Source organism: Coptis chinensis, chromosome 4 (assembly GCF_015680905.1).
Source record: "Coptis chinensis isolate HL-2020 chromosome 4, ASM1568090v1, whole genome shotgun sequence".
Classification (NCBI taxonomy): domain Eukaryota; kingdom Viridiplantae; phylum Streptophyta; class Magnoliopsida; order Ranunculales; family Ranunculaceae; genus Coptis; species Coptis chinensis.
Window position 1 is genome coordinate 45,590,364 of NC_141459.1, and position 27,060 is coordinate 45,617,423.

Consider the following 27,060-nt stretch of genomic DNA (forward strand, 5'->3'; position numbering starts at 1 on the left):
CCATCACACCTCTCCAAACCCAAGAGCGGTCTCGAGGGGTCTTCATCGTCCAAAAATTTTTCTGTTTTATATGATTATCCCATGACCATCTAACCCACAAACACTCATGTTTCTTTTGCAATTTTGAAAACCAAGCCACGATGGCGGCTTTGTTCCAAATCCGTGGGTCCAATATTCCCAATCCTCCTTGATCTTTATCCAAATCGATCGTCCCGTGACTAGCATGATGCATCTTTTTGGCCATATTTGATCCCCCCAAATAAATCTATTACACAACTTTGCCACTCTATCTAGTAAATTCTTCTAAGGACGGAAGGACGAAGTTTGGGCCCAATCCAATGGGAATGATGAAAGGACGGACTTAACCAACCAACTCTCCTGCCTGCTCTGTTCGGATCTTTGTTCTTCCAGTTTGAAATCCGAATGTGATCTTCTCTATGAGGGGCAAGCATTCCCGTGATACCTAGTCTCGAGGTCAAAGAGGTAGCCCTAGGTAGGTAGCGAATGTGGAGTTACTAGAGAGATGTGCATTCTTTGCGCAGCTAGCTCTATTCCTTCTTCCACCGACATACTTCCAAAGTGAGAATTGTAGTCTTTTCATTGCTAAGATGTAATCCCCGTTTGCTTGAGAGAACGTGTTCAGGATATCATTGATAGCCATGACCGGACTCCATGTTACCTTTGCAAAAGAAGAACGTCATCCGCAAAAACGAGATGGGAGATGGCCATTCTTGCACTTTGAATGGGCTTTTATTCTTTTCGATTTGGAGCCCTAGATTTAGAGCAGCACTTAAGACCTCCATGACAAGCACAAATAGGTAAAAAAATTGGGTCCCCCGTCGCGAGCCCTCTCTTACCTTCAAAGTACCGCCGTTTACCATGACAGAGTAATTACCCGCGAGATCGTAGCACATAAGCAGCCATTCAATGAAAACGGGGGGAACTGAAACTTTGTAAGATGGCCTCAAGAGCATGCCACCGACCACGGAATCATAGGCTTTTATGTCGATGATAGCACACCTCTTACGGCCTTGCTTTCTCGCATAGCCCCTTAGTAGCTCATGAGCTATCGGAAGATTTTCTTAGATAGTTCTTCCCGGGAATAAAAGCAGATTGGGAGCAAGAAACCAATGAGGAGATACAAGTCTTCATTCTGTTGGTTAGCACTTTAGACACACACTTGTATATGGTATTACAAAGATGCAATGGGTCTAAAAGAGGCAACACTTTCGATGCATTTTTCACTTTAGGAATAAGGCGAGGAAAGTGGAGTTTATACCTCCCTGTCATCCTTTTATGGAGAAAAATGTGTTTGATAGCTCTTTTGAAGTCTTCTCCAACAATTAGCCCAGCTTTTCTTGAAGAAATAAGCATTAAACCCATCCGCCCCGTGCTTTGTTGTCCTCCAAACCAAACAAGGCGTCTTTGATCTCAATATCAGTAATAGGTGATGCCAAGAACTGCCTCATATCAAGAGAGACCTCCTCCATATTCAGACTATTAAGATATCCGGCATCACATGTAGCAGAGGAGGTAACCCCAAGAAGCTCCGAGTAATATTCCACAAACGCCTCCGCTACCTGTTCTTTTCCTTCTCTTTTTACCCCCTGCGCATCAGTAATATCCCAAAAAAGTTTTTTGGTCATCCTCTCCTTTAGAGCATTGAAGAAGTATCCACTGCATTTATCACCAAAGCATAACCACTCAATGTCAGTTTTGTGAAACAAATCAGCTTCCTCCAGTCTGATCAGAAAGCAGAGTTTTCCTCTTATTTCATACTCTTGGGCACTCAGAGCACAATCAAAGCGGATTTTTATGTAAGTTCTCTTGAACTACCTTCACCTTCGCCTTTCTTGTCTCTTCCACCCGATCTATGTGTGTGTCAACTGCGGTAATTCTTTGCCCGGCCTTTTCGGGCTGCCTTCAAGCTCTTTAGCTTTTTTGTTAACATGTAATCAGGGTTTCCATGGTCTATTATTTCCCAGCACACTTTTAGCGAACTCTCAAAATCTTGATGGAGCATCCAGAAGTTGCAGAATCTAAAAGGTGGGTGGCTTCGGATAGAGTTGAGGAAAGATATTACCATAGGGCAGTGATCGGATGGTCCTTGAGGTAAACATTCCACCCTTGTCGCCAATCTTAACGAGGACCAAGCTGCGTTTACTAGACACCTGTCGATTTTTGACCATTTCCTCATGTGGTCGCCTCCACTATTCCAAGTATAAAAGCATCCCATTGCTGCATGATCAAAAAGTCCAGCTACATTTAGGCATGTTGCAAAGGGCTGCGTTTCTCTCGATGAACAGACTCATCTCCTATTCTCTCATCTTGCGAACAAAACATTGTTGAAGTCCCCCATTACACACCATGGGCCATGAGTTCCTATGCTGATTGTCTTTAACTCCTCCCACAAAATTAGTCTATCTTGACTATTATTACTTCCATAAACCATAGTTAAGCAAAAAAGAAAGTCCATATTGCGAACGCGTAACTTTGAATAAATTGGGATCCTTCCACTTCCTTTTGGACAGCTACAAAACTACTATCCCAAGTAAGCCAAATTCTACCTCGTTTTCACTTTCGAGTAATTGTGGGCCGGTCTCCCAATTTAGGCTAGGCTATATCAACAATTTTCAAGTACTTTTCCATCTTCACTTTTGTTTCCAAAAACCCCATACACCTAATCTCGTTATCCAAAATAAACTTACACATTTGTTTGGCTTTTAACCCTTCATTCATTCCCCTTACATTCCAGCTGCAAATTTTCATCATTGGAGAGTCAGATTACCGGTTCTTCCGCTTACCACTCCCTTTTTGTCGACCCTTTCCTCTCTTCCCATTTTTTACTTGCTGCTCAATAGTTTTCTTCCTCTGGGCTCTAGTTTGAACAGCTGTTCCTTCTATAATCACTTGTAGATTCCTCGGAGAATTGTTAGAATCTCCAAAAGTTAAGTTACGCATCCGACAAATCATCATCTTCGAGACCGACAAGCTCTTCAAAGATATTCCTTCGGCACAAAACGTTTCGCCCGAATATCTCTGTCTACTCTGTTGGTTAGGGGTTTGGAACACTTCCAATCGGCCTTTCGTCCTCATTGTTTATTTCAAAACTGCATTCCACCCTTCCCTCTCGGGCGATCAAGTTTATATTTCCATGTCTTTGCCCCTTCACTAGTGCTTGCTTGGGCTTGCTGCCATACCACTATCGCATACTAGACTCACTTCGCCATCTCATTTACCTCATTTTCTGTTGCTCCTACTACCCTGATTTCCAATGGTCGCTCTGTGATTGTTGTTCTTTGTTTCAAGATTTCCAAAGACCAACTAACTTTGCTGAGGATTCCCGGGTTCATCTCTCTTTTCTATACCTTCATTTGTTTCTCTCAATGATTCCACCCTTGCCTTGCACCGGGCCTCCTTTGCACCCAAACTCTAGTGGTTCTACCAAAGACACTTTCCAGCTTCATGCCCAAATTTATTACAAGTAGTACCGCGGCAAGGGCTTCCATGGATATTCTAGTGGGATGGTAACCTCACGGTTTCCTACTTTCACATTTATGGCTTCCTTGTATTCATAGTTTACGGGAAACTCAATACAAAACCGGGCAAAGGACAACCTTTTCCTTCTTGCAGTGGCATCATCCATAAACATTGGACTTCCTCCCACCAAACTTGCAAGATATGACAACCCTTCAAAAGTCCACATCTCTTTGGGTACATCCATAAGTTTTACCCATAGAGGCACCGAAGCTACCTTATTCTTATAACTATCCACCTCCACTGTCCACGGCTTTAGAACAAATACTCTACCCGATGAAAAATAGGTCCTTCATCAAGAACCATTTGTCTATCTTCCCGAGCTTGTAAAACTCATATAGAACAATTCTTTGTCAAGTAGTGATATCAAAAGCACCTTTTAACTTCCATTTCTTTTGCAGGTGTTCCTTCACAGACAAAAAGGAGAGTCTTTTGTCCAGAAAGTATCCTACAAGGTAGTCATCCCACTCTTTGATACCTTGTTCTAATAACTTCGATTGGGGGCGAGCTCGCCATTCACCATGACAGGAGTGAATTCTTTGAATGCAACTGTTGACTCAAGTGAGCCATTTCGTCCAAACAGCGACCTCCAAGAGTTGTTTCTATTTTCCCCATTGATGGTTGTAGGCGACGGTGAGGGGGGTGTTACTCGAAGAAGCCATCGTGCTTTTGGCCTTGCCGGAACTCTCACTGTTATGCAGTGGAGGATTTTACCCAGAAAAGCAAGAAAACAAGGGTTTAACAGATAAACCTAGGAAGACAAGCTGTTTTTTAAACTAAAAGCGGTAAAAAAGCAGACACAGGATCACTGTTGTAACTTAAGTTATATCACATCCGTTTTCTCCAAACTTGGTCCCCATTAAAATAACTTAATATTTATTGTACTTTTATTGTAATGTTACAATAACTTAATACATCATTTCTCCAAACCATTGTAATGTTAGCAAGACTATTATTGTACTTTTCTATATTACCTCTATAATTACCTTATTACCCTTTCTAGGGTTTTTATTATGATTCTATAAATATAAGTGATGCTCATTCACTTAACTTTTCCTTAAATTACTTTCTACATGGTATCGGAGCCATTAAGGCAAATTATAATTTTTCCATACTTCTGAGGTTGTGATTTCATTTTTTGGACTGATTCTCACCGCCGCCGCTCTTTGTTTTTTTTTTTCTTTTATTTGACAAATGATGTACATATCTATTTCTTTGGTAACGTTATTCTGATCGCAACCTAAGCTTCTGCATTTTTCTTTTCTATTTTTTTTTAGTCGCGAGATGCGATAGATGTTGATCTAAATCTCAGATCTGTTTATTATTTTTGAGCTTATTATTTAATCGAGATGACTACTGGTGATACGTCTACTATCTCGACTCTTACTTCGATTGGAATGGGTGAAGATGTCCAATCATTCTACCCTGTTCATGATAATCCGAATATGAAAATTACCTCACAATTATTAGATAGCTTAAACTATGTTTAATGGGCACAGTCTATCAAACTGTTTGTTAAAGGTCGTGGAAAGATCGGATTTCTTCTAAGCACAAAAAAGGCACCTGTAGAAACTGATCCGAAATATGCTAAGTGGTTCTCGATCAGATGATTCTATGGTTAGGACTTGGTTGATTAATTATATGCCACCAACGATTTCTGTTGGCTACTTGTTTACAGACACTGCATGTCTTATTTAAGAATCTCTTCGTACAGTATACTCTCAGAGACACTGAATAATGCGAGTTTCCAACTTTCCAATGAGATTGGAAATTTCAAACAGGGTACTCAATCTCTTGGGGCATACTATGCGCGAGACTTCAATCTGATTGGGAAGAATTATCTCATTATGATAGTTTTATTGAATAGCCAGCTAATGCAGCAGAGATTTATGCAAAGATTGTGGCGAAGATCGAATCGAGTATTTCAGTTTCTTGTTGGGCTCAATCCTGAGTTTGAGTATGCTATTGTTCATCTGCTTGACAAGCATCCATTCCCAACTCTCGAGGAAGCACATGCCTATTATCTATCTGATCAGAGTCATCGAGCGCCTGTGCCTCATACTCCTGGTCTTCTGTTTGAGACTTTTGCTATGGCAGTCCATTATGTTTATCCGCCACCACCGTCAATTCCTCCACAGACTTTCCAGGCACCACTACCCGGTCTTTTGCCATTGCCAGCGGCCTCTAATAGTTCTCGTCCTCCGAAGAAGAAGTGTGATCATTGTGGCAGATTTGGGCATGTAAAGGCAACGTGCTATCAGTTACACAATCAACCTCCTAGTTTTCAACCACCACGCTCATCATCTCAGTCCTCAACACACCTATCTCCTGGCTCTAGTACATCAGAGTCTTCTGCTTCTAATGCTCTTTCTCCAGATGAGATCAGCAGGTTCCGACAGTTTCTCTCTATGTCTTCTCAACCGGGACCTTCTCGGTAATTTGCATCGGCCAATAGTGCTTATGCATCCCGGACTTCACCCTAGATTACTGATTCGGGTGCCACTAATAATATGACAGGTATGTCTTCTCTTTTTCGGAATTATGCATCTAGTTCTTAGAAACGGACAATTCGTCTTGCCAATGGGGCTGAAACGCCTATTGTAGGGTAGGGTTGTATCCCAGTTACTAATTCCCTTTCGTTACCTAATGTTCTTCATGTCCCTAAGTTGACCACCAATTTTATTTATGTTAGTAAACTTACTAGAGATGTAAAATGCAGTGTAACATTTTATCCATCTTACTGTGGTTTTCAGGATCTGGTGTCGCGGAAGGTGATTGGCAGTGGACATGAAGAGAGTGGCTTATATGTATTGGATGACTTATATATTACTTTCTACATGTAATACTCCCAATTGCACAAGATCCACACTAGTAAATCTCCAAGAAAAAGGTTGATCCCATAGAGATTGCTATTTGGCAACTAAATTCTTAGAACACTACTTAACCAATTCAAAACAAATTCAAAACAAATTCAAAGATTTACTAATTTTACAACTAACTAATAACTAACGAAAGCCATGAAAATTGGATTGAAACGACTGGAGAGAAACTATGAATATTGAAGACGCCACCAGACCTTCAGCATATATCTTACAACCAGGTTTTAACGTTCTAAATTTATGTGAGAAACGAACGAATGAGAATTCAGAGTTTACTCAAAAATGTTATCATGGCAAAACAAATCAACCTAAAAGCATCATCCGAAATTCAGCACATCAATTCTATGGCATGACAATCTTGGTGTGCTTCTACAAGTCTCACAGAAAATCATGTTCCATGCTCGCAATAAACACATTAGCTGCCATTTTGTGCGAGATAAAGTTGCCAAGAAGGGCCTCGATGTACCGTTTATCTCCTTTTAAGATCAAATTGCTGATATTAATTTTTACTAATGGACTTAATCATTCTTCACGTTTTCAGTTCCGAGAGACAAGTTGGCCGTTTAACTTGCGGGGGCGTATGGAAACTCAAAAAACAGCTCATGCTACTGATGAAGCAGAGATACCACTCATGATTCACAGTATATCAAATCCGATAATATCTTTCCTTGGTTAGGATACTTGACTCCTAGAATATTCTGGTAAGACCTTATGTAAGTACCTAAACAATGTAATACAAAACAACCACTTCAGCTTTAGCAGGACATCAATATACGCATTGGTATAGGGAAATTAACCAGGTAGCAGACAACTTAGCTTGTTAAAGCTAAACATGAATCTCTTATTTGTGTTCATTGCTCAGTTTTTAGCAGAAATTAAAAATGTTGCAAGCACTGATCTCATCTTCTGTGACAGAACCAGCAACTGGCACCACTGTCTCAGTTTCAGCCTCTTTATCCTCGCTATTTATCAAAGTACCAAATAAGTAATAGAACTAGTTTGAAGAACACTTTTTTACCTAGTGTAGAGATTTTGGACTCCAGTTGTTGCACTAGTTCCACCATCAACCATGAATCAGAAACCTCGGATTCAACTATCTCAAACGACATGTTTGTTTTTTCTTGATGATGAGTTTGGTTCAGAGGTTTTTGGTTTCTTGGAGCGAAAAACTAGAGATTGAAGACCATCCTATAACTGACGACTGGAACATAGGGAACGTATATATATATATATGAGGCCGGATAGGTTGACAGCCGAAACTCAGACAGCCCAATCTTACAAACGATTGAGACCAATCAAACCTAAAATTGAAAATCCCAAAACCAATTTTAACCTAGTTTTGTGAATAATTAAATTTAATAGCTTGCTTCACTCGGTAAGTTCTCTTCTTTATTTCATTTTCAATACATGTTTTAAAAAATCAACTTGAGAGAGGTATTATTATTTGATTTAATTTAATGTAAATCAAGCTATTTATTAAAGAGAAGAGCATAGAAGCATTTCAACTCAGCTTAACTACACTTTTTATTAGGTACTGAATGCAATCTCATTGTGAGGTTTATATCTTTTTTGTTATGTTGTGAGCTTTTGGAAAATTTATGTGGGAATATGCAGTCCAGGTATCTTGCGTTCCTGAGGTAATACATGCAATTTTTTCTGTTTAAGGAGAATAGATCACAGATATTTTACACAAGTCATTACATATTTCAAGGTTGTCTTAGACTGAAGATTGGATTTGAAGGTGTGAGATGTGTTATTACTTGACGGTAGATAGAATGAAACTATGTAATGATTATAGTGTATTGGGTGTGAAAAGGAGGAAATTTTCATTATGTCATGTGGCGTTGTCGATGATGAGTTATCCTAAGTTGGGGTTTCTGGTGGAAATTGTGGAGGAGTGCTCGATTTCAGTTGCTTTGGATGTAGCTTTTGGTTTGACTGTTGTTGCTCCGGAGGTAACCATCAGTTAGACTTGGGGCTTTTGTTCCAATGTTTGGTTCGTGAAATTGCACAAGACTTCAAGGTAAAAATCACTTCTCATTATCAAGTTACAGTTAAATTACATGCATGTTCTTTTTTTTATTGATGTATGCCTGTTTTTGGGATTTTGGTTTTGTAGACGGATTTGCAATTCCACAGCCATGCTGTGCTAGCACTTCAAGAAGCAGCAGAAGCTTATCTCGTGGGATTATTTGAAGACACAAATCTCTGTGCAGAAGCTTCGGGTGTTATGTTTTTTACATTGGTGTGTACACAAAGTACTTTATAGTGACTTTTTCTGGTGAAGACAGAAGTAATGTTGGTTACTATCCTTGAAAATCAATCTACTGGATTCTTCGTTGTTATTTTCAATGGGTTTAATTCTTAGTTTCGACTATTTGTGAATGAATGCTGATTTGATTATGTGGCAAATTGTGGTTATATGCATTGAATGATGTGTGGCAATTCTTTACTCTGACCTTGAAATATTTTTATTAGTCAAAATAATCAATAATGTAAGCTGATCTAACTAAATTAGGTATGCTGCAATATCTGTGGAACCATATTGGGCGTCCTAAAGATTTTCTTGGTTGGAAAAAGCTCTGTTGTGCCTTCTTAGTGGAGATTCCTCTGTTCTTGTGGCTGTGAAATTGTTTCCCAACTCCAGAGAAAATTCCAAACCATTACGAGCCAGATGCTTGTAATGTGCAGTTCTACACACTGAAATATCATCCGTCTTAATTATCGTCTGTTTTGAAATAATGCCTACTTGTCATATTAAATCAGCTAATATTATGTTTGCGTATTTGAATTCAGTTACATGAACACAAAAACAGAAAAATATTCTAAACCATGCCTGAGAAAGTATTAGCAAAACTATGATGAAATTCCTTAACCAAACAAAGATGCTTCAGTAACCACCTTTAAGGTCATTGACCACATCATAGGGGATGCTTCAGTAACCACCTTTAACAGTTTCAAGGGTGGCTCCCTCGACCATAAAACAAGGCTGCCTCTTGGCGCTTTGCCTCAGCTTTTGCTGAACTGCTGCAGGCCTGCTGATTGCCAAACGAAAATCTTCAAGTGAACTCGAGTGATAATGCTGATTGCCCAAATTCCAATTAAAAGAGCCCAGTGGACTCGAGTGATAATGCTGCTTAAGATTTAGTTGTACATTTTATCTTGGGCAATGTTGCATCTGGCCATCCCCCATTCTAAATGAGTACGGATGTTAGAAATTGAGTGAAGAAAACTTTGAGTAGTATGCATACCCATTTTCAGCCGAACACATCCCTTTTTCTTAATTTCGAAATAACAAACCTACGTGGAGTCGTGGACTCCTGAATTTGTATTTTGGGTCCTCTTGATAGTTTATGTTTGATACAACCATTATAGTAGGTTGAGTATTAGAATTGCAGAAACCCAGTTACAAGTTCAGACGGATTCTACTGTCATGCAATTCAGTTTCACTTAAAGCAACTATTGAAATTCAGGTTAAAAGCATTCTAGTACGGCACCAAAGATTGTTTGGGAGGAAACTATTAGTAGTATGTGCTAAGAATGCCACAAGCCTGCTTCGTGACATTAGATATGGTTCTTATTAGTTCTCAACAGTGAGAGTAATATCTCTCACACTTTGTGGTGAAAAATCGAATCATAGCGCTCCAAGAGGAAAGAACAGCCCATTAACTTGGAGAGAAGATGAACGTAGTCACGTATTGATCCTATGACCTGGTACTGCTTCGTTGCTATTGTTGGATCAACATTGCAAAAGCTGAGACCCACAAGCTGCTTCAGTAATATAAGAGCCTAATTTCTCAATTTGTCCTGGTTCTAAACAGTCCAGATCTCATCTTCTTAGTGTCGGTAACTATGGATCAAACTCAATATTTAGAAACACAATCTTCGAAAGGTTTCAAGGAAACCTCGCAAAACGAGTTGCAAGAAAGAGAGGCTGAAACTTCACAGCCTGCACATTAACATTAAAAGTTCAAATTTACCAAAATACAAGTAGGATTCAAGAGAATGTGCAGAACGGCTTGGGTATTGGCGTGGGGATATCTTTTAAGTTTAAGAATGGTCAACAGACATCACTTTCACAACTAGCTGAGAACATTTCAAACAGAAAGCTTGGGCCATAGAAATAAATTTATAATGCTGATAAAATGGAAAAACTAAGACAAAATTACAATGGGGAAATGGATACAAACTATGATGATGCTACATATTGTACAAAACATGGTCATTCTCATGACTCTGTCATCAGTTAAAAGAACCCCTTCAGCTATATTTTCCTGAAATCAAACAAAGAATTCCAAAATAAAAATCTTACAAAGAAATGTAAGCTTTTGGAACCTAAAATGAAAAACACACAATTGAGTGCATTACTTTCATACCAAGTGTTGGCACTGTAATCTCCTTTGAGTAAAATCTGAGCTATCAACAGAACATTTAACTATGCAAAGGAAATTATTATATCAAAGGGTTTTTAGGCTTTGCCTCTGTTAATATTTACTAATACATGGCCCCTTGGCCGTTAGTCAAACTCAAACTCATTGGCTGTCAGATGACTTCCTGTTCAGGTTAGTTTGTTCCAATAAACTTGACCCCTTGAAAAAGTGAACCTTGAACAGGAAGTCAACTCGTAGTCAAATGAGTTTGGCTCACAGTAAATGAGCCGAACCCTGATATTCAATTTAAAAAGAGCCAGAGCCTAAATACGTAAACATCAAAAGGCCCGGGACCCATCCTCCCAAAAACAATCCCACCTAAACTCTAAACAAACACAGCAAAATGTACTGCTCCCCATGACCCCATATCACTACCTAAGATACGTGAGAAATATCATATATCATGGCATGGCAATAAGAACATATATGTTCTAGATGACCAGAAGATAATACTATATATACGCACAATGCACTGGAGAAAGAACGTAATTAAAAATATCAGCAATTCAGCACAATGCAACAGAGAAAGAATATAAATTATACATATAAATCAAAAGAAACAAGATGTACCAGATCCAGTGATGTACTTCAAAATCACCAAGAAAAGGACAGGATAGCTTAAAAATGATTCTTGAAAGTTTGAATCTTGATTAATCAGTAACAGGTCTGAAACGCCCTTTTGATTCATCATAAAACCATCTGGCAATATCAAAACAATGAATCAGATATAAAAACCAACAATGACCACGAAGGCAGCACCAAAGCTCATAACTACATTATCGACATAGTGTATCTGCTATAGAGACAGACACCATCTGCATAACTGGAATATACAAGACATCATGATCCAGGCATTCATGTGTACCAATGTAATACAAACATTTTAGACCATCAAAAAGTTTCAAAACCTTACTCGTTGTAAGCCTGTAACGCTTTTTTTTTTATTATTCTTTTAATTCAAAAAGATACCTCATTAATATATATAGTTTTAAATGGGAAGGGTTCCCAGGGGCACATATATACTTGACACGTAAACAACCTCAATCGTTGGTACACTTACAAATTTTAGATTAGGCTATTTTTGTGTATATATAAAATCCTCAGTCCTCACTATAAAACATTTTAATACAAATTTATTCAAAATTTCAAATAAAAAATTTGTAACCATGCTAAACATTATCTCCAATTAAGGGTGCCAATTTGCCAAACAAAAAGCCCACAATTCTTCAAACTGTTAACCATTTTTTTCTGAAAAAAATTCGTATAATCTAAAATTTTAGTTAGGAGATCAGCGTCAAAATAAAGTGCTAACGATCATGACTTCTTTACGTTTCAAATTTCTAAATCTTACTCCTTTTAGCGTGTGTGTGGTGGTGGTGGTGGTGTGTGTGTGGGAGAGAGAGAGAGGGGCATACTTGCACAAGAAAACAGGTCGCAGTCCATTATTTTGATGAGTTCGTCTTTCACTCTCTTCCTTAAACTTATTTGGAGGAAGAACTTCACAAGGACCCTGAACTAAGCCCGCCCTTACAGTGCTACCATGATTTGATTCATAGACCTGTATTAGTGTAACCAGTAAAGTTGTTATTCTTAAGAGGCAGATACCTTTATAGATACATCTGTAGAAGATAGCAACAGTACCAAAAAAATTCAAACGCAATCACTAAAAATACAAAATAATAAATAATAAAAAACACCCAACCAACCAACCAAAGAAACAAGGAGCACACAAAAAGTATAAGCAACAAAGATTGAATGCAAAACAAATTCAAGTTTTCTGTACCTCATTGTTTTCAGGAGAGCATGGTATGCCAACAACATCAGGAAGGTCCGCAGGGAAGTAGCAGCTATTCACTATAGCCCACTTTGACCCAGATTTAGTATCCTCCCACAGAGCCTGCAAAACAGTAAAAGAGCCTTCAATAAAAACAAAGCCTAAAATAGTACATGTTCTAAAAGTAGCAAATTACTATAAGCCCTGACATAAGTGGAATGTTGAAGAAGTTAATAAATGGAAAATTAAGAAAGAACAAGTTCAACTTTGTGCAAGTCGATAAATGGTGAGACTGGATATTTCTGGATAATAAGAAATTCTCTGTACTGATAAAATACTCTTTACAAAAAAAACTTAAAATGGCTTGCCTGAAGCTTTGAAGGTCTCAAATTGCCATTGTTAGAGCGAAAGAGGGCATGATCATGCAGCTTGTACACCATTCCATTAATGTGACAAGAGCTGTAGAATGCCTTTTCATCAACAACTTGAAGTATATCACCAACCCAATCAACACTATTCAAGCCATCAAGTGAAGGTTTTAGGCAATCTCTCGCTCCATTCCCAACACCTATGTTTCCAACAGATGCTGTCTGAGCAACATTTTCTTCATCCTTCCTGACATCAGTCCCAGGATTACAATAAGAAGCCTCTCTTGAATTATGTGACATAGAGTCATGATAATGATCGGAGCAAACTTCAGCATTTTTTGGATGCACCGGTTTGCCAATATCTTCTGAGCTACACGGGATTTGTGAGTTATGAGATGCCTTATCACGAAAAGACTCAAAGTGTTCACACCTTAGCAGAGAATTAGTGTTTAAGACTGACTCCTCTGGTTTACATGCAGATGACTCACTAGATTGGAATTGCTGCTTAGAACTTTCATTTGGTTGCCCAGAAGGAAGAGCAGGAACAACCCCAGTCATATCCTTTGAAAATGATTTAACTTGAGAAAGAGGGCCTTCGTCCATCTTTACTTTGATTGCTGAGAAATTAGCCGCTTGCACTTCTCTTGCATTCGACATTTTTGGATCACTTGCTGTTGCAATAAGATTGTTTCCAGCACGACCAACATGAGTAGGGTTCCCATTGGCTGTTACTTTTTGAAGATTAACCTTTTGATCAGAGTTTTCCACTTTCTTCTCGGCAGAAGTCTGAGATCCAGCTGCATTTACAGAAGCCTTTGGCGTAGTATTACTTCTTGTGACACGACCATATTTAGGTGGCAAAGGCTTCCCATTGCTTGCTTCCAAGCATTGAGGGCAATGCCATTCACCTTTAGGAATCACCTTCTGATTGTAGGACTGAAGACATAATATGTGGTTTCCTTTCTCACAAGCATCACAAACAAGTAAAGTTTCTATATCGCTTGCAGGAACTTTGCATATCTGGCAAATTAAGGTCTTGCTCATGTAATCAGATGAAGGAGGAGTCCACCTAGGACGCTCAGGAAGCCTTGGATGCAAAAACTTCTGAACATTTCTAGCAATTTCATTGTGGTTACTGTGAGTCGATGGTGCCTGCACAAAGTTCATGGCTTGCAAAGGTTGCTGTAGAGCTTGCGGATTTCCTGGTGACGTTTGAGATACAGCATGATTAGTATTTCGATCTCTTGTATCTAGAGCAGCTACTTGAGATGCACCGATTAAAGGTTTTGCCTCTATCTTTTGATCTGAAACTTTATTGGCAAGCCCAACTTTAGATACAGCTCCCAACTGAACTTGTGGTGCACCAATTGGAGTCTTCCCAATCGAGTGCTCACCAGAAGAATTTGCTGCAAATAAAAAAATACATAAAGCAATATAATCACTCATAGAAATTACTTGCATAAAAAATGACCGGAAATAATAGCACGGATGTTGTACAATAGCAATGTACTACTTAAGTCTCACAGCACCTGAAATGGAAGACAAAGAAATAATAGCATGGATGTTGTACACTAGCAATGTATTTCTTCGTCTTCTCTCTCTTTCTGTTACTCAATATTTTCCTTTCTTCCTACCATGCTACTCAATATTTCAAGATGATACATAGTATAGAGATTCTTTGCAAGGCAGTCGAGAGAATGTGAGGTAGTTTTGAGTCTATACAAATTCCAAAATAAGATAATCATATTAGGGCTGTGGGCAAAACTCAAAACACCGCAAGCTCACAGCTCTATTCCACTACAGCAAAACTCCTATGCCATGACTTATTGAAATATCCCACCACCAAGGTGTCCCCGTCCAAACTATACTTTTAATCATTTTTTACTAAAGCAATTGAATTGGTTTTATCAGTCAGAACAATTAGGGGGGGGAGGGGGAATGGCTCCTACTGGTCTAATGAAAAATAGACAATGGGAAGTCCTTCCGTTTTACTCCTAAGTCCTAACCCACAACACTAATATTCGTCCCTTTCACTAATAAGAGTAGCTACCCCAACCCAACTACCTAGAATATTGTCTTTACTTGCATACGGCTTGCCTTTTCCTATGATAACGTTGTACTAATCAAAATACGACCAAGTAACTGGTTTAGAATAAGCACATCCTGTTCAGCTCTGGTCAAAGAATCCTTCCAGGTGAGGACACCTTGATAAAAATATAGAAATAGTTCATGAGAACTAATGAGGTCATTGCAGATGACTCCTAACCAAACTGATGCTTTAAAGTTTTTAAAAGAAGCAATGGACAGTCTGATAACATGAACCAGACAAGCTAGATTGATATTTCACCACTTTTATAACTGAAAAGAGATGAAAAACAGACAGCACCTTTAACTTGGGGAGCATAAGCTGACACATTTGGTGGTCTTCCATCCAATCTCAAATGTGCTGCTTCAGTGCGTGGCAACGGTAAGGAAGACACATCTTTTCCCGGAGGAGCATTAAGCGGTCCCCTGGAAACCACAGCAGATTGCATTTCATTCAGATGAACCATTGTTGACGATGTTCCAGAAGCTCCTGAGGACACTGCAACATGACTAGGTCTATCTAGTGGAGATCTCTGAGTAGCATGCACAAAAGCACTGTGAGTTTCATTCTTTGTTCCGAAGCCTGATTGCAACGCTGGTGAAGAATACATTCCGGATTGTAAAGCGAATTTCTTGGATTCTTCCATCTAGAAAACAATCAGGGTGTAATATTAATAAATGTACAAGTATCATATAGCGCAAAAGTTGACAAATTTAAATCACAAGGGGGGAGAAACCAATTAACATATGTGAAAATTTGATCACTGAATAGTGGCAAATAGTGGAATCCTGCTGCTAGTCCCGCAGCACACTTAACTAAAAGTTTACTCTGCATCCAACTTTTGTACTCCCTCCACCATAACATTTCGTATTTGAATTGATCAATTTGTTCAACTGTTCCCTATGTTTCTTTCAATAGGTAGTTTGAGTACTTTATCAAGGTATTAAGGCATAAAACATAATCTAAGCATCTAATACCACATTCTGAGAAATGAGTTAATTTCATAATGAGAAAACTTCTGGTGCAGTCGATCATAATTGTCTGTCTATATCAGCTGAAAGGGCCGCAATCCATAGAATCCAACTATATTTCTTGCCAGAAATAAATCAGCATACTTTATTAATCCATTTATATGTTGGCCTTTAAGCCCAAAGTATTATAACCTATGGATTGTTCAAAATTATGTGATGAAACATCTAAAAATACAAACTATGAGATTGGAATTCTACCTTCCTCTTAGTAAGCTGCAATTTCTCCTTAATAGAAATCATTGGAGGCCTCATACCAAGCCTGTGGTCTTTGGGTCTATTAAGTCCAAGATCCTCAATAACAACCCGAACCGCATCCTTGGGTACAATATCCACCGGAGCCATTCTTTCACACAGCCCAACCAACTTCTCCCTAGCTTCAGACATAAACTGTTTCTCCACAACAGTTGGACTTCTCCCACCTCTCATATTCCCCATCGCCGACAGCACCAAAACAATCTCCGCTACCCTTTTCATCTCATCATCACTATCATTCAATCTAGCCTTCTTCTTGAAATCATCATTATTACTATCCTCTGCCACTCTTTTCTCCATCATTCTTTAATCTCTGGAACTTTGATTGAAGAAATTGAGAGAGAGAGAGAGAGAGAGAGAGGAGAGAAGTGAAACCCTAGAAAAGAGAGAGAGAGGGAGAGAGAGATAGAAGGAGCGAGAGAGAGTGAGGGGCAAAGAGAGGGAAAGGGGGGAGTTGTGTGTTTTTGAAAACGAGTATGGATCTGTTTTTTTTTTTTATAATCTTACCTCGTTGGCGGGTTACTTAAGGTTGGCTTAGGCTTTATGGAATTTTTTTGCTCGAGGACGAGATGGTGAGCAGCAAAAAACGGGGTTGGTCGTTGTATAGTAAGGGAGAATAAGAAGAGAGATTGATTTTTTTTTTAGATTAAAAAGTCGTCCACCCTTTAAGATTCAGACCCGAGTTTTTTTATATATCACCCACCCGTATAGATTTTTTTTTTGGGCCCCCGGTACATTATTATAGAGTAAGCCCTTTGGGCCTTTGGATTTAAGTACTTGCACCTAAAACAAAACCAAACCAACCCTAAATGGGCACAACTAGAAAATTGAAAGATTTTTATTTTTTTTATAAAAAAAATTTTGTTTAATTTTGTTTTATCTCCAATGTGTATTTTCAAAATTTTAATCATCTTCTATAAAATTGAACGAATGGGCAAACTCATATGTGCAATTGAATAATTTCATTAAAAGGTTTGTTTTGATTTCAACTGTGATAATGTAGAGAAAAGATTATGGATTTAATTCGTAAAATAGATTATGGATTTAATTTGTAAAATATTATGAGACTTATTAGTTTTAATGTTAGGGATCCTTCAAATTTAAAAAAAAAAAAATAATTCAATAAAAAATAAATTGAAAAAATAAATAAATAAATCATGAGTATCTTCAATTGGTGATAAATTTTATAAATCTTTCTTGTTTGATTTTGAATATTGGAAAATTTTGTTTCGTAAAGAAAATTTGTGTTTTTAAGACGTACCCCCTAATTTTTAATTGGGAATTAGACGTAACCCCCTACTCTAATTTTCTTGACATCCCCAGACACTCACTTACATTTTAATGTTTGATGCCGGTCAACTAGGTTTGACTCTCATTGACCGTTAGTCCAGGTTTTCTATTTTATTCTAATAAAATAATAATAATAATAATTTATAACTCCCATGATGAAATACCGAATATGCCCTCAATGGGCATCAAATACATGAATTAAAACTTTAAACACCCGTTGAGTGCGTTCATCGGTTCATGTTTGTTAAATAGTATAATAGACAGACTTGATTTTAAATAGCAAATTGCATACGAAATAGAAATCATTGAGGCCATATTCGGCATTTCATCATGGAAGTTTTAGATTATTATATATATTTTTTATTGGAAAAAAGTATAAAACCTAGACTAACGGTCAATGAGGCTTAGCTCCTTGGTTCTAATCCGGTTGAGTTAAAACACCTTCCCAAATCCCCATACCACATAACCTCCCTATTATTTAGACCCATACCAAATAACCTCCCTGTTTTCCAAAAGAGAGCTAAAATCCGGTCTATTTTTTATTTCCCATTTTATCTTATTTTCTTTTTTACCCTTTTGAGAAAATTCATCCTCACTACAAGTTTACAACCAAGAAGAGCGCGGTTTATCCAAGCAGAAATAAGGTTTAACCTCTCTTGTTGACGAACTAAAGTTTGACGCTGGAGAGATTCCACAATTTTTTCATTGAAGAATGAGGTTCGACAATACACTTATTTGAACTTTTGATTCACCTCTTTTCAATATTTTTTTTTTTGGATTTATATCTTACTTGTTAGATTCATGCCATGAAAATGTATTGTCATGTTTTACATATATAGTGTTTCATTGGTGATATTGTCATGTTTTAAAATGGCCAAGTTTTTAAGTTTTACAGATTCATCAGTTTGTTAGAATAATGACTGTGATTCATCATTTTTTCTTTGTTGTTTTTTTGCAAATGTAGACATGGATGGGACTGTTCTTTTTGTTATTATCTACGAGACGCAAACGATGAGTGCCCTTGTTGGGACGAATTGTATGATTGCCGATTTGAAACACACAATTTTTGAAAAGTGGTATGACCTTACTCCTTTGTCTGTAAACCTTTCTTTTGTCAGGGATTCGAAGTGTATTGTAATAGATACTGACTCAGAGCTTCAATCCCTTGTTTGCTTCAATTTGGTTAAAGGTTTCGATACATTCTTAATAACGACATCGTCAAGAGATTTGGTTGCTAGCTGTTCTATTTTTAGAGATTTGGTTGCTAGTTCTTCTCTGTCTTATGCTGCGTATGATGGAAAATATATAAAAGTCATTGTTTTGCCTATTTTGACTGGTGTAAGACAGAGATTTCCTGATGGTGCTGCTATGTTTCGTGTTGAGCTTTTACGTCATTGTCTTGTTAATCATTACAGAGTTTCTATTAAGAAGAATAATCCCGATAGAGTCACAGCTAAGTGCTATTTGAAGACTGAAATCGGGTGTCTATGGAGAGTTCACACATCCAAGAAGTATAAGATGCCGACGTTCTTTGAAATAAAGACAATGGAAGCAAAATACACATGTGGAGCTGGATTTGTTGACGTTAACAATCCCCCAGTGAATACTAAACTTGTAAAGAGTATTATTTTAGATATGGTGAGAGACAAGCCTTTGATTAAGCCAGGTGAAATCACTGACCATTTTCTAAGGGTATATAGTGTGAACTTGAATTATTACTTTGCGCATACCAGTATAGATCTAGCATTGAAGGAGATACATGGGGACCATGCTTTATCTTAGCATCAGTTACATTGGTATGTTGGAAAGCTGAAAGAAACTAATCCAGGGAGTCATGTTGTTTTGGAAAAGGAATCAGCAACAGGAAAGTTCAAGAGATTATTATTTGTTGCATTTAATTTGGTGCTTGTATTCACGGCTTTAACTTCTGTCATCCTATGCTTTGTTTGGATAGAAATTTTGTGAAAACAAAATACAAGGGGTGTATCTTGTCAGCTACTGCCAAAAATGCAAATGGGGGTATGTCTTTTTGAGTTTGTGACTTTTCACATAGTAGTTCGTAGTAGTTTGTAAAACTGAACAAGCGTGTGAACTAACATAAACTATGAAAAGTTACATTCACATAGTAGTTTAACCTATGCATTTTAATATTTACATATATAGTAGTTTAGCCTATGAAAATTTATTTTTACATATAAGAGTTAATTTTCATAATGAGTATGGTACGCAAAACCAATTCAGTAATTGATGTTTATTTGTGTTCCATGTATTTTTCCAGTAGCTATGGCAGTTGTACTTTCTGAAACTGATGACAATTGGGATTGGTTTTTGGAGCAACTTAGGTTGGTGGTCTCCAAAGATCGTAGACTAACTTTTATATATGACAGAAACCATGGTCTGCTCGTGGGTGTCTCTCGTGTTTTTCCTGATTCCCATCATGGTTATTGTTTGTGGCACCTTAAAAATAACCTTAATTCAGCTATGCCTAGCAACCATTGCTTCCGCTTGTATACCCTGGATATCTTTTAAGACCTTGCCTATGTTGGGACGCACCATGAGTTTGAGAAAGTGATGGCTGATTTTCAAGATGTTTGCGGCAATCAAGTGAACATATTTTTGTCCAATATAGGTTATGAACATTGGTGTAATGCTTATTTTCAAGGAAATAGATGGTGATATGTGCTCCAATATTACAGAAAACTTCAACTCTTGGATCGATCCTGCTGGAACGCCACTTGCCTATCACTGCAATGGTGGACAAAATCTGTGGGAAAATTATGAAAATGATGTCTGATCGGCGGGGAGTTAGCTAGAAGCTGGACTACTATCTTATGTCCGTCTATGGAAACTTTATTGACTGAGAGGATCGAGGTGGGGAGAAGTTTGGTGGTTCTCAAGTCAAGGGAGGGTATTTTTAAGGTGCGTGCTACTCATACTCACTTGGCTGACTTGAATAGATGTCGCTGCTCTTGTAATTGGTGCATAATCGAAGGATTCCTTTGTGTGCATGCACTGCGCTCCATTTTGGCTGACGGATTGAATGTGTATACCTATTGTGATAACTTCTTTTATTCTTAGACATTCCGCAATAGTTATTCAAGAGCTATAGTACCTGTGGTGAACAGTAAAATGTCTGCTAATAAGATATCAAGTGTGCCTGAGTTACTACCTTTGGATCTAAAAAAGAAGATGGCCTGGGGAGACCAGACAAGAAACGAAAGCACAACACGGGTGTTGCAAGAGGTAGGAAGAAGAACAAGCTAGGGCCTTTGTTATGGCTACGTACCGCAACCCAAGAGTGGGCTCCACTCCTACAACATGCTCTGCACCGGTTCAGTTATCTATTCTTTGATGGTTGCTCTTATATAAAAGCAAGATGTTAATGAATTTTCATATTTTCATCTATTCTTTGATGTTGCCTGTATATAAAAAACATGATGTCGATGAACTTGCATTCTTTTTTCTGATTTTGGATTTTATAGTTTGATGTTGGATTTTATATGTTACGATTTTTAGTTGGAGATTTTTAAAACAGCTAGTCAAAAGAGGTTTTATATTACTGTGTAAAGATAGTTTTACATAATAACTTTTGAGAATGAAATTAGCCTAACACCTGACAGAATATATTTAAATATATTTTTACATAGTCATTATATATGTAAATCTATATTTACATAGTAACTTAACATATGCAATGTTAAATTTACATAGTAATTTTTGGGATTGAAAAGTTCTCGAGACCTGACCAAATATATATAAATGTATTTTTACATCGTCATATATATGTAAAACTATATATATTTGCATAGTCACTAAAACAATGAAAACTTAAATTTACATAGTAACTTTTTGGGAATGAAATTAGTGTGACACCTGACAGAATATATGTAAATGTATGTATACATAGTCATTATATATGTAAGTCTATATTTACATAGTAACTTGACCTATGAAAACTTAAATTTACATAGTATTTTTTTTTTAACTTTATGGATTATTCCCATTGCAAAACTATGTAAATGTATTTTTACATAGTAAATATATATATATATGCAAATCAGTTGCTAGTTAAATTTACATAACATCAACTAGTACATGTTTAAGCTAGCTTTGCTATCCAATTTAGGGATAGAGGATGAAATGGTGATCAGGTGTTTGGAGATTATGTGTTTGTGACGAAAATAAATAACTTTTTAACTACCATAATGAAGTATGTTATTAGTACAAATAGTGATTTTCAAGTAACCTTGGATTCACAAGTATAGATAGTATAATTATATTAGTACTTAACCTGACAGAAGAAGGGACTCTACACACATAATATTTCCAAAAAAGCTATAAACATTTCATTTGTCATAATAAAATGTTTTGCAGAGTAACCATACAAAAAAGTATAATCCATCAAATACTGAATATGCAGAACTTGAATACTAAACAACTCCAACACATTAACAGTAATAGTACATCATAATCGAACACTCCCAAGTTAGAATGGTTCGAATATTTAACCACAAATAAACACAACATAATCGGCTAAAAATACATAAAATCAGCTCTTCATTTCTTGCATTATTCTATTTTTGGATCCCATTTTTCTTGTTGGCTTGATACAATCTGATATGTCAGGTCAACCCTCAATTGTCTCGCGCCTTCTACCATTATATCTTGCATAGTTTTTCCACATATTATAGCATTCATGAACATAATGGCGAAGAATCCATTATCTGAACTGAAAATGCCAAAAAAGAAGTTTCAGATAAGAGATAAGAGATTAAATAGACATATTATTAAGTTTGGGAAGTTAAGTTCTTACAATGCTCCTTGTTGTGGGCATGCTCCAACTTTGATATCTTTCATCAAATCCACATCTGACAACCTTAACTCTTGACGCCTACATCTAATAGCTCCCACCACCCTCTTTTGCTGCATTAAATTGAACAAAAATTACCAAAACTATGTAAATGTAAATATATATGCAAATCTATGTTTACATAGTAACTAACCTATGAAAACTTAAATTTACATGGTAACTTAAAATAACATTTCACTTACCAAAACTTAGGCATCTTCTAACGGAATGTATTTCATATTCTTGCAGTTCTTTGGCCTTAAAAAGTCATAGTGCATCCATTCCCAATTCAAAGTATGTATCAACATGAAGCAAAGTCCAGTGATGACCATCTTTGTACTTTCTCAACTTTGGACTATTTATGATGAAAAACATATGGGCGACCTTGCTGTCCACCTGTTTTAGGGCATCTTTGACATAGACCCTCATGCCTTGTTTATGTTTATCTCTTAAAGCCAGCTACAACAAATAAGAATGCATCACTAAACAATAATGTTTTAACACTTTACACTTTTTACTATGCACTCTGAAGTTTGCATAGTAAGAATATTATATGTTATAATTGTAACTGACTTCATTATAAAAACTCAAGTGTCGAGCAAAAAGAAGTTATATTACTATGCAAACTTAAAAGTGCAGACTAAAACTACTACGCAAATATAAGAATGCAGAATAATCACATACTACATCTTCAGAGATTTTGTGAATCTAGTTTGCAAATATAAAAATACAGACTAACCACATATTACACATTCAACTTTAATAATTAAATTACATGGGAGATGCTTACCTATGAAAATGATGAGAAATAGACACTTTGGTGGAGAACATCCAATTAGCTTCACTACTTCCTTGGGGAGGTGGAAGTACATGTACCAATCAATGATCTACCATAAACAGTAAGAAAAATAACTAAATTGCAAGTTTTTTCATTCAAAAGATTTGAGTAATCAAAAGATTTACCCTATCACTGATGAAGAAGTTTAACATCATATGGTTCAATTGTTCCCCCTGTATTTTCAAATGCATTTGGATGTCCATCCACGCAATTGTATTGCAACATACACGATCAAAAAATTTAGTGCAACTACATAGACGATAAGAAAAATTTGCATTTACTTCGGAAAAGTAAATTTTACTTTTGGTTTGCTTTTTTGAAGAAGCTTTCCACTAACTTGTTTGAATGTGGTTTTGACATAGGTTTTTCCACGCGTGGTGGTGGAGTATCGAAATCATCTGCATAAATCACCGATTTAGTAACTTTAGTCTTCCTTCTTTGCTTCTTAATATCTCCGAACTTATATATCGTTGATGTTTTCTTCATCCTCTCTTTTTCCTTAACTTTCTTAAACATTGAGTTAGGTTCTCCCTCACCTTTTTCCTCCTCCTCTTCATCTGATTTTGTGTCTGCGCTTTCTTCCTATCCATTTGATTTTGTCTATTCACTTTCCTCCTCTCCATCCAACTTGTTCTCTTCCTCTTTCATATTGTTGTCTATTTGAGATTACAGAGTATAACTACTATGAAAATCTAAGATTGCCGAGTAAAACTGTTATGCAAATCTAAGATTGCAGAGTAAACCTACTATGAAAATTTAAGATTGTAGAGTAAAATTTAAAATTGCAGAATAAAACTACTATGAAAATCTATGATTGCAGAGTAAAACTGCTATGGATTAGACAATCTTTAATAATTGGGATGGCCAATCATTGATAAGTGCTCAAAAAGTGCAATTTAACCCTCAATTATGTCTCTTGTTTAGCCATCTTAGTGGACTAATAGTGTTTGTAAGTTATGTTTTATGATTCTACAGGTGAAAGAGAGAGTTTTGTGGAATATTAGAGAAAAAGGGATAAAACGGAGCAATTCAGAGCATTAAGGATCACATGGGAAGCCCGTGGACAATCATGGAGAAGGCCAAGGAATTGAATCTATTAAATATGCGACTTGGACCTATTTTAAAGCCTATTTGGAAGCCCAAGGCCAAAGGATTCGTTGCTTGGACCAAAGCCCGCAAAAGATGATAGAAGGATAAAGCAAAAGAGGCAAAATAGGCTCCGCGTCTGGGATGCATGGATCGTGCGTCCAGATGCAATGCTCACGTCTGAGACGCAAGGATCGTGCGTCCAGACGCATGAAACGATACTATAGCCACTTCCTTCTCAGTTTTGGAGACAAAGTTGGACTCTGAAAGAAGTTGATTTGTATTAGGAAATAAATGACGGTTTGGAATGCTTCTAGAACTCATTGTAACCCCTATAAATAGAGGACCTAAGTGTCTCATATAATTTGCCAATTCACTTATACTCTTGTCTCCAGAACTTGAGGTAGAGAGAGATTAATAATACAAGATTCGGTTTTAACTAGTCGAGTCTTAATAAATTAGTCTTTCTAGTCTTATGTTTTTCGACTCTTCTTCTTCTCGTTCTTCGGTGCTTAGGGTTTGTTGATTCTTCTGGTTCATGGTATTCTCCAATCAGGTTAGTTCTTTATATTTTTAGTTATTACTTCCATTGCCCAGACCAGGGGATGGAAGAATATATTAAGGTTTTTATTTATTGCAATCGAATATCATGCTAGTTTAGGGTTTTATTTATTGCAATTGAATATTTGCTAGTGACATGTTTTTATTTATTGCAATTTAATATAATGCTAGAATAGGGGTTTATTTATTGTAATTGAATATTATACTATTATTCTCTACTTTTCTTCTAGTTGTGTAGTATTTTAGAGTAAGAGAAGTATTCCTTGTGTTTGCCTTAGATGGTGATTCATTGAATAGCTGCCTAAGCTCATATAAAAGGAAAGAAGATATTAATAGCATAAACATAGGAACAACCTTAAGTAGAGTTATTCGTTAACGATGTTTCGTCCAAGAGGGCATTGACACTCGCTCGATTGCCTAATTGTAGTCTATTTGTGAGAACAACTATGAAGCAAAAAGTCATTGAATCAAAAGTATTGGTGGATTCTAATCTCTTGAATTTCTTCTCTTATAAATTTTCAATAGTTTATTTAGTTTAGTTTAGTTTAGCATTAGAATCTATAATATCTATAATCATAGTTTTTAATCTCTCAAACCCCCTTTCCAGTCATGTCCTTCATATAAACATACACTTAAAAGTGGAACGATACTCTACTCATCCTTTACTTATTGAGGTATAATTAGGTTTTGACATGCTTCTATTTTGTTCAACGACCATCATCTATCTACATCATTCATATACCATCCAATAAACACAAAAAGAAGCAAGTGTCAAATGGCGCCGCTACCGTTTTAAGTTGTTTATGTTTAACGTTTTCTTTCAAGATTAGAACTTTGGATCTTAAGGTAATTTTAGCCGCATCATCCATCCTTTTAAGAAAGAAAGAAGCTTGAAGGACATCTCGAAGACAAGATCTACCATCTAGGTTTGTCAAATCTTCATTCTTTTTATTTCATTCTTAGTATAATTGCATTGTAGTTTAGTATTATTGCTTTCTAGTATAATTGCATTTAGGACCTTTTCAACAATTAAAGTTGTAAGCCAACACAGTGAAATATCAAACTCTAGTGTTTCTTGTCTGAATATTGACAAATGGACTATCGTCTGTGGGCCGTGGTACTTAAGCAATCCAAGTGATTCACCATAACCCTAGAAGAGATAGCTTTAGACAACGAGCGAGATACTAACTGCAAAACCCAACCCAGCTGAAGGAAAGTAGTTTTGCATATTAGTATAATTTAGAATAGTTGCATATTAGTTTAATTTTATTCAAGCATAGTAGGATAATTTTTCATCATCTTCGCATAGCAAGAATACTAGACAAGATTGATACAATGGCCGCACGCAATGATGGAGGTGTTGTGGACCTAAATAATCCTGAAGTTATCCCACCCATGCAAGCACAACAGAGGAATAAGCTGAGCGATTTCTATTTGCCAATCATTGGAGACCCACCTAGCAGTATTGTTTTTCCAGAGACAGAAGCTAACCAGTTTGAACTTAGAGCATCAGTAATCTCTATGCTTCCAAAGTTCAATGGTTCAGACAATGTTCAATCATATGTTCACATGAACAAATTTCTATCAGTCCTCAGAACTTTCAAGAACCAGAATCTCAAATATGAGTATCAAGTTGATTCTTTTTCCACTCTCACTCGAAGGTAAACCCTCCGAATGGTTAACTACACATCCGATCAATTCAATAGACAACTAGGAAAAGTTGAGAAAGAAGTTTATAAACAAGTTTTACCCACCCCAGAAGATTGATGCCAAGCAGCAAGCTATCAGCAATTTCAAAGGAAAAGAGAATGAAGAATATCATTATAGTTGGGAGCGATTCAACAATCTGCTAGTCTCATGTCCACATCATGGATACGACAAGAGCACACTGGATCATTTTTTCTATCGAGGACTCTCGATGATGAACAAGTAGATGATACAGTCAATGCACAAAGGCAAGTTTACATCAATGGATGGAGAGGAAGCTTACAACTTTCTCAAGAATTTAGCTGAAGAAACACAATAATAGACTACTAGCAACGAGGATGTTGCTAGCATGGAAGGGGAGCTGATAAAGAT

General features: G+C 36.9%; 1 protein-coding gene and 1 long non-coding RNA gene across 5 annotated transcripts; one reads left to right on the forward strand and one right to left on the reverse strand.

The window, feature by feature from the left end:
• The first annotated feature begins 6,613 nt into the window (after positions 1 to 6,613).
• LOC147503683 (uncharacterized) lies at positions 6,614 to 8,768 on the forward strand. 2 transcript variants are annotated; one of them, XR_015220236.1, is made up of 3 exons: positions 6,660 to 7,791; positions 7,948 to 8,439; positions 8,536 to 8,768. It is a non-coding gene; the product is annotated as an uncharacterized LOC147503683 (long non-coding RNA). The 2 variants fall into 2 exon arrangements; XR_015220235.1 differs by having other exon boundaries at positions 6,614 to 8,439.
• Positions 8,769 to 10,334: 1,566 nt separating this feature from the next.
• LOC147503684 (uncharacterized) lies at positions 10,335 to 16,944 on the reverse strand. Of its 3 annotated transcripts, none has more exons than XR_015192792.1 (7): positions 16,304 to 16,806; positions 15,375 to 15,720; positions 12,989 to 14,394; positions 12,630 to 12,743; positions 12,262 to 12,404; positions 11,417 to 11,545; positions 10,335 to 10,365 (listed from the first exon to the last, which is right to left on the reverse strand). XR_015192792.1 is itself a non-coding variant. In XM_086556921.1 (6 exons), exons 1-6 carry the CDS (start codon positions 16,658 to 16,660, stop codon positions 11,497 to 11,499), a joined length of 2,415 nt encoding a protein of 804 aa, XP_086413047.1. In that variant the 5' UTR covers positions 16,661 to 16,806; the 3' UTR covers positions 11,416 to 11,496. The 3 variants fall into 3 exon arrangements, 1 of the variants encoding a protein (XP_086413047.1); XR_015192793.1 differs by lacking the exon at positions 10,335 to 10,365 and adding an exon at positions 10,413 to 10,690 and having other exon boundaries at positions 16,304 to 16,944; XM_086556921.1 differs by lacking the exon at positions 10,335 to 10,365 and having other exon boundaries at positions 11,416 to 11,545.
• Between the last annotated feature and the right edge of the window lie 10,116 nt (positions 16,945 to 27,060).

Bases quoted from the DNA above. Each gene is read 5' to 3' on its own strand.
- LOC147503684 (XM_086556921.1), bottom strand. From the start codon at position 16,660: ATGATGGAGAAAAGAGTGGCAGAGGATAGTAATAATGATGATTTCAAG. The intron at 15,721-16,303 runs GTAGAATTCCAA...ATTGTTTTCTAG, and splicing joins TGCAGCTTACTAAGAGGAAG to ATGGAAGAATCCAAGAAATT. The intron at 14,395-15,374 runs GTGCTGTCTGTT...TTTTATTTGCAG, and splicing joins TTATGCTCCCCAAGTTAAAG to CAAATTCTTCTGGTGAGCAC.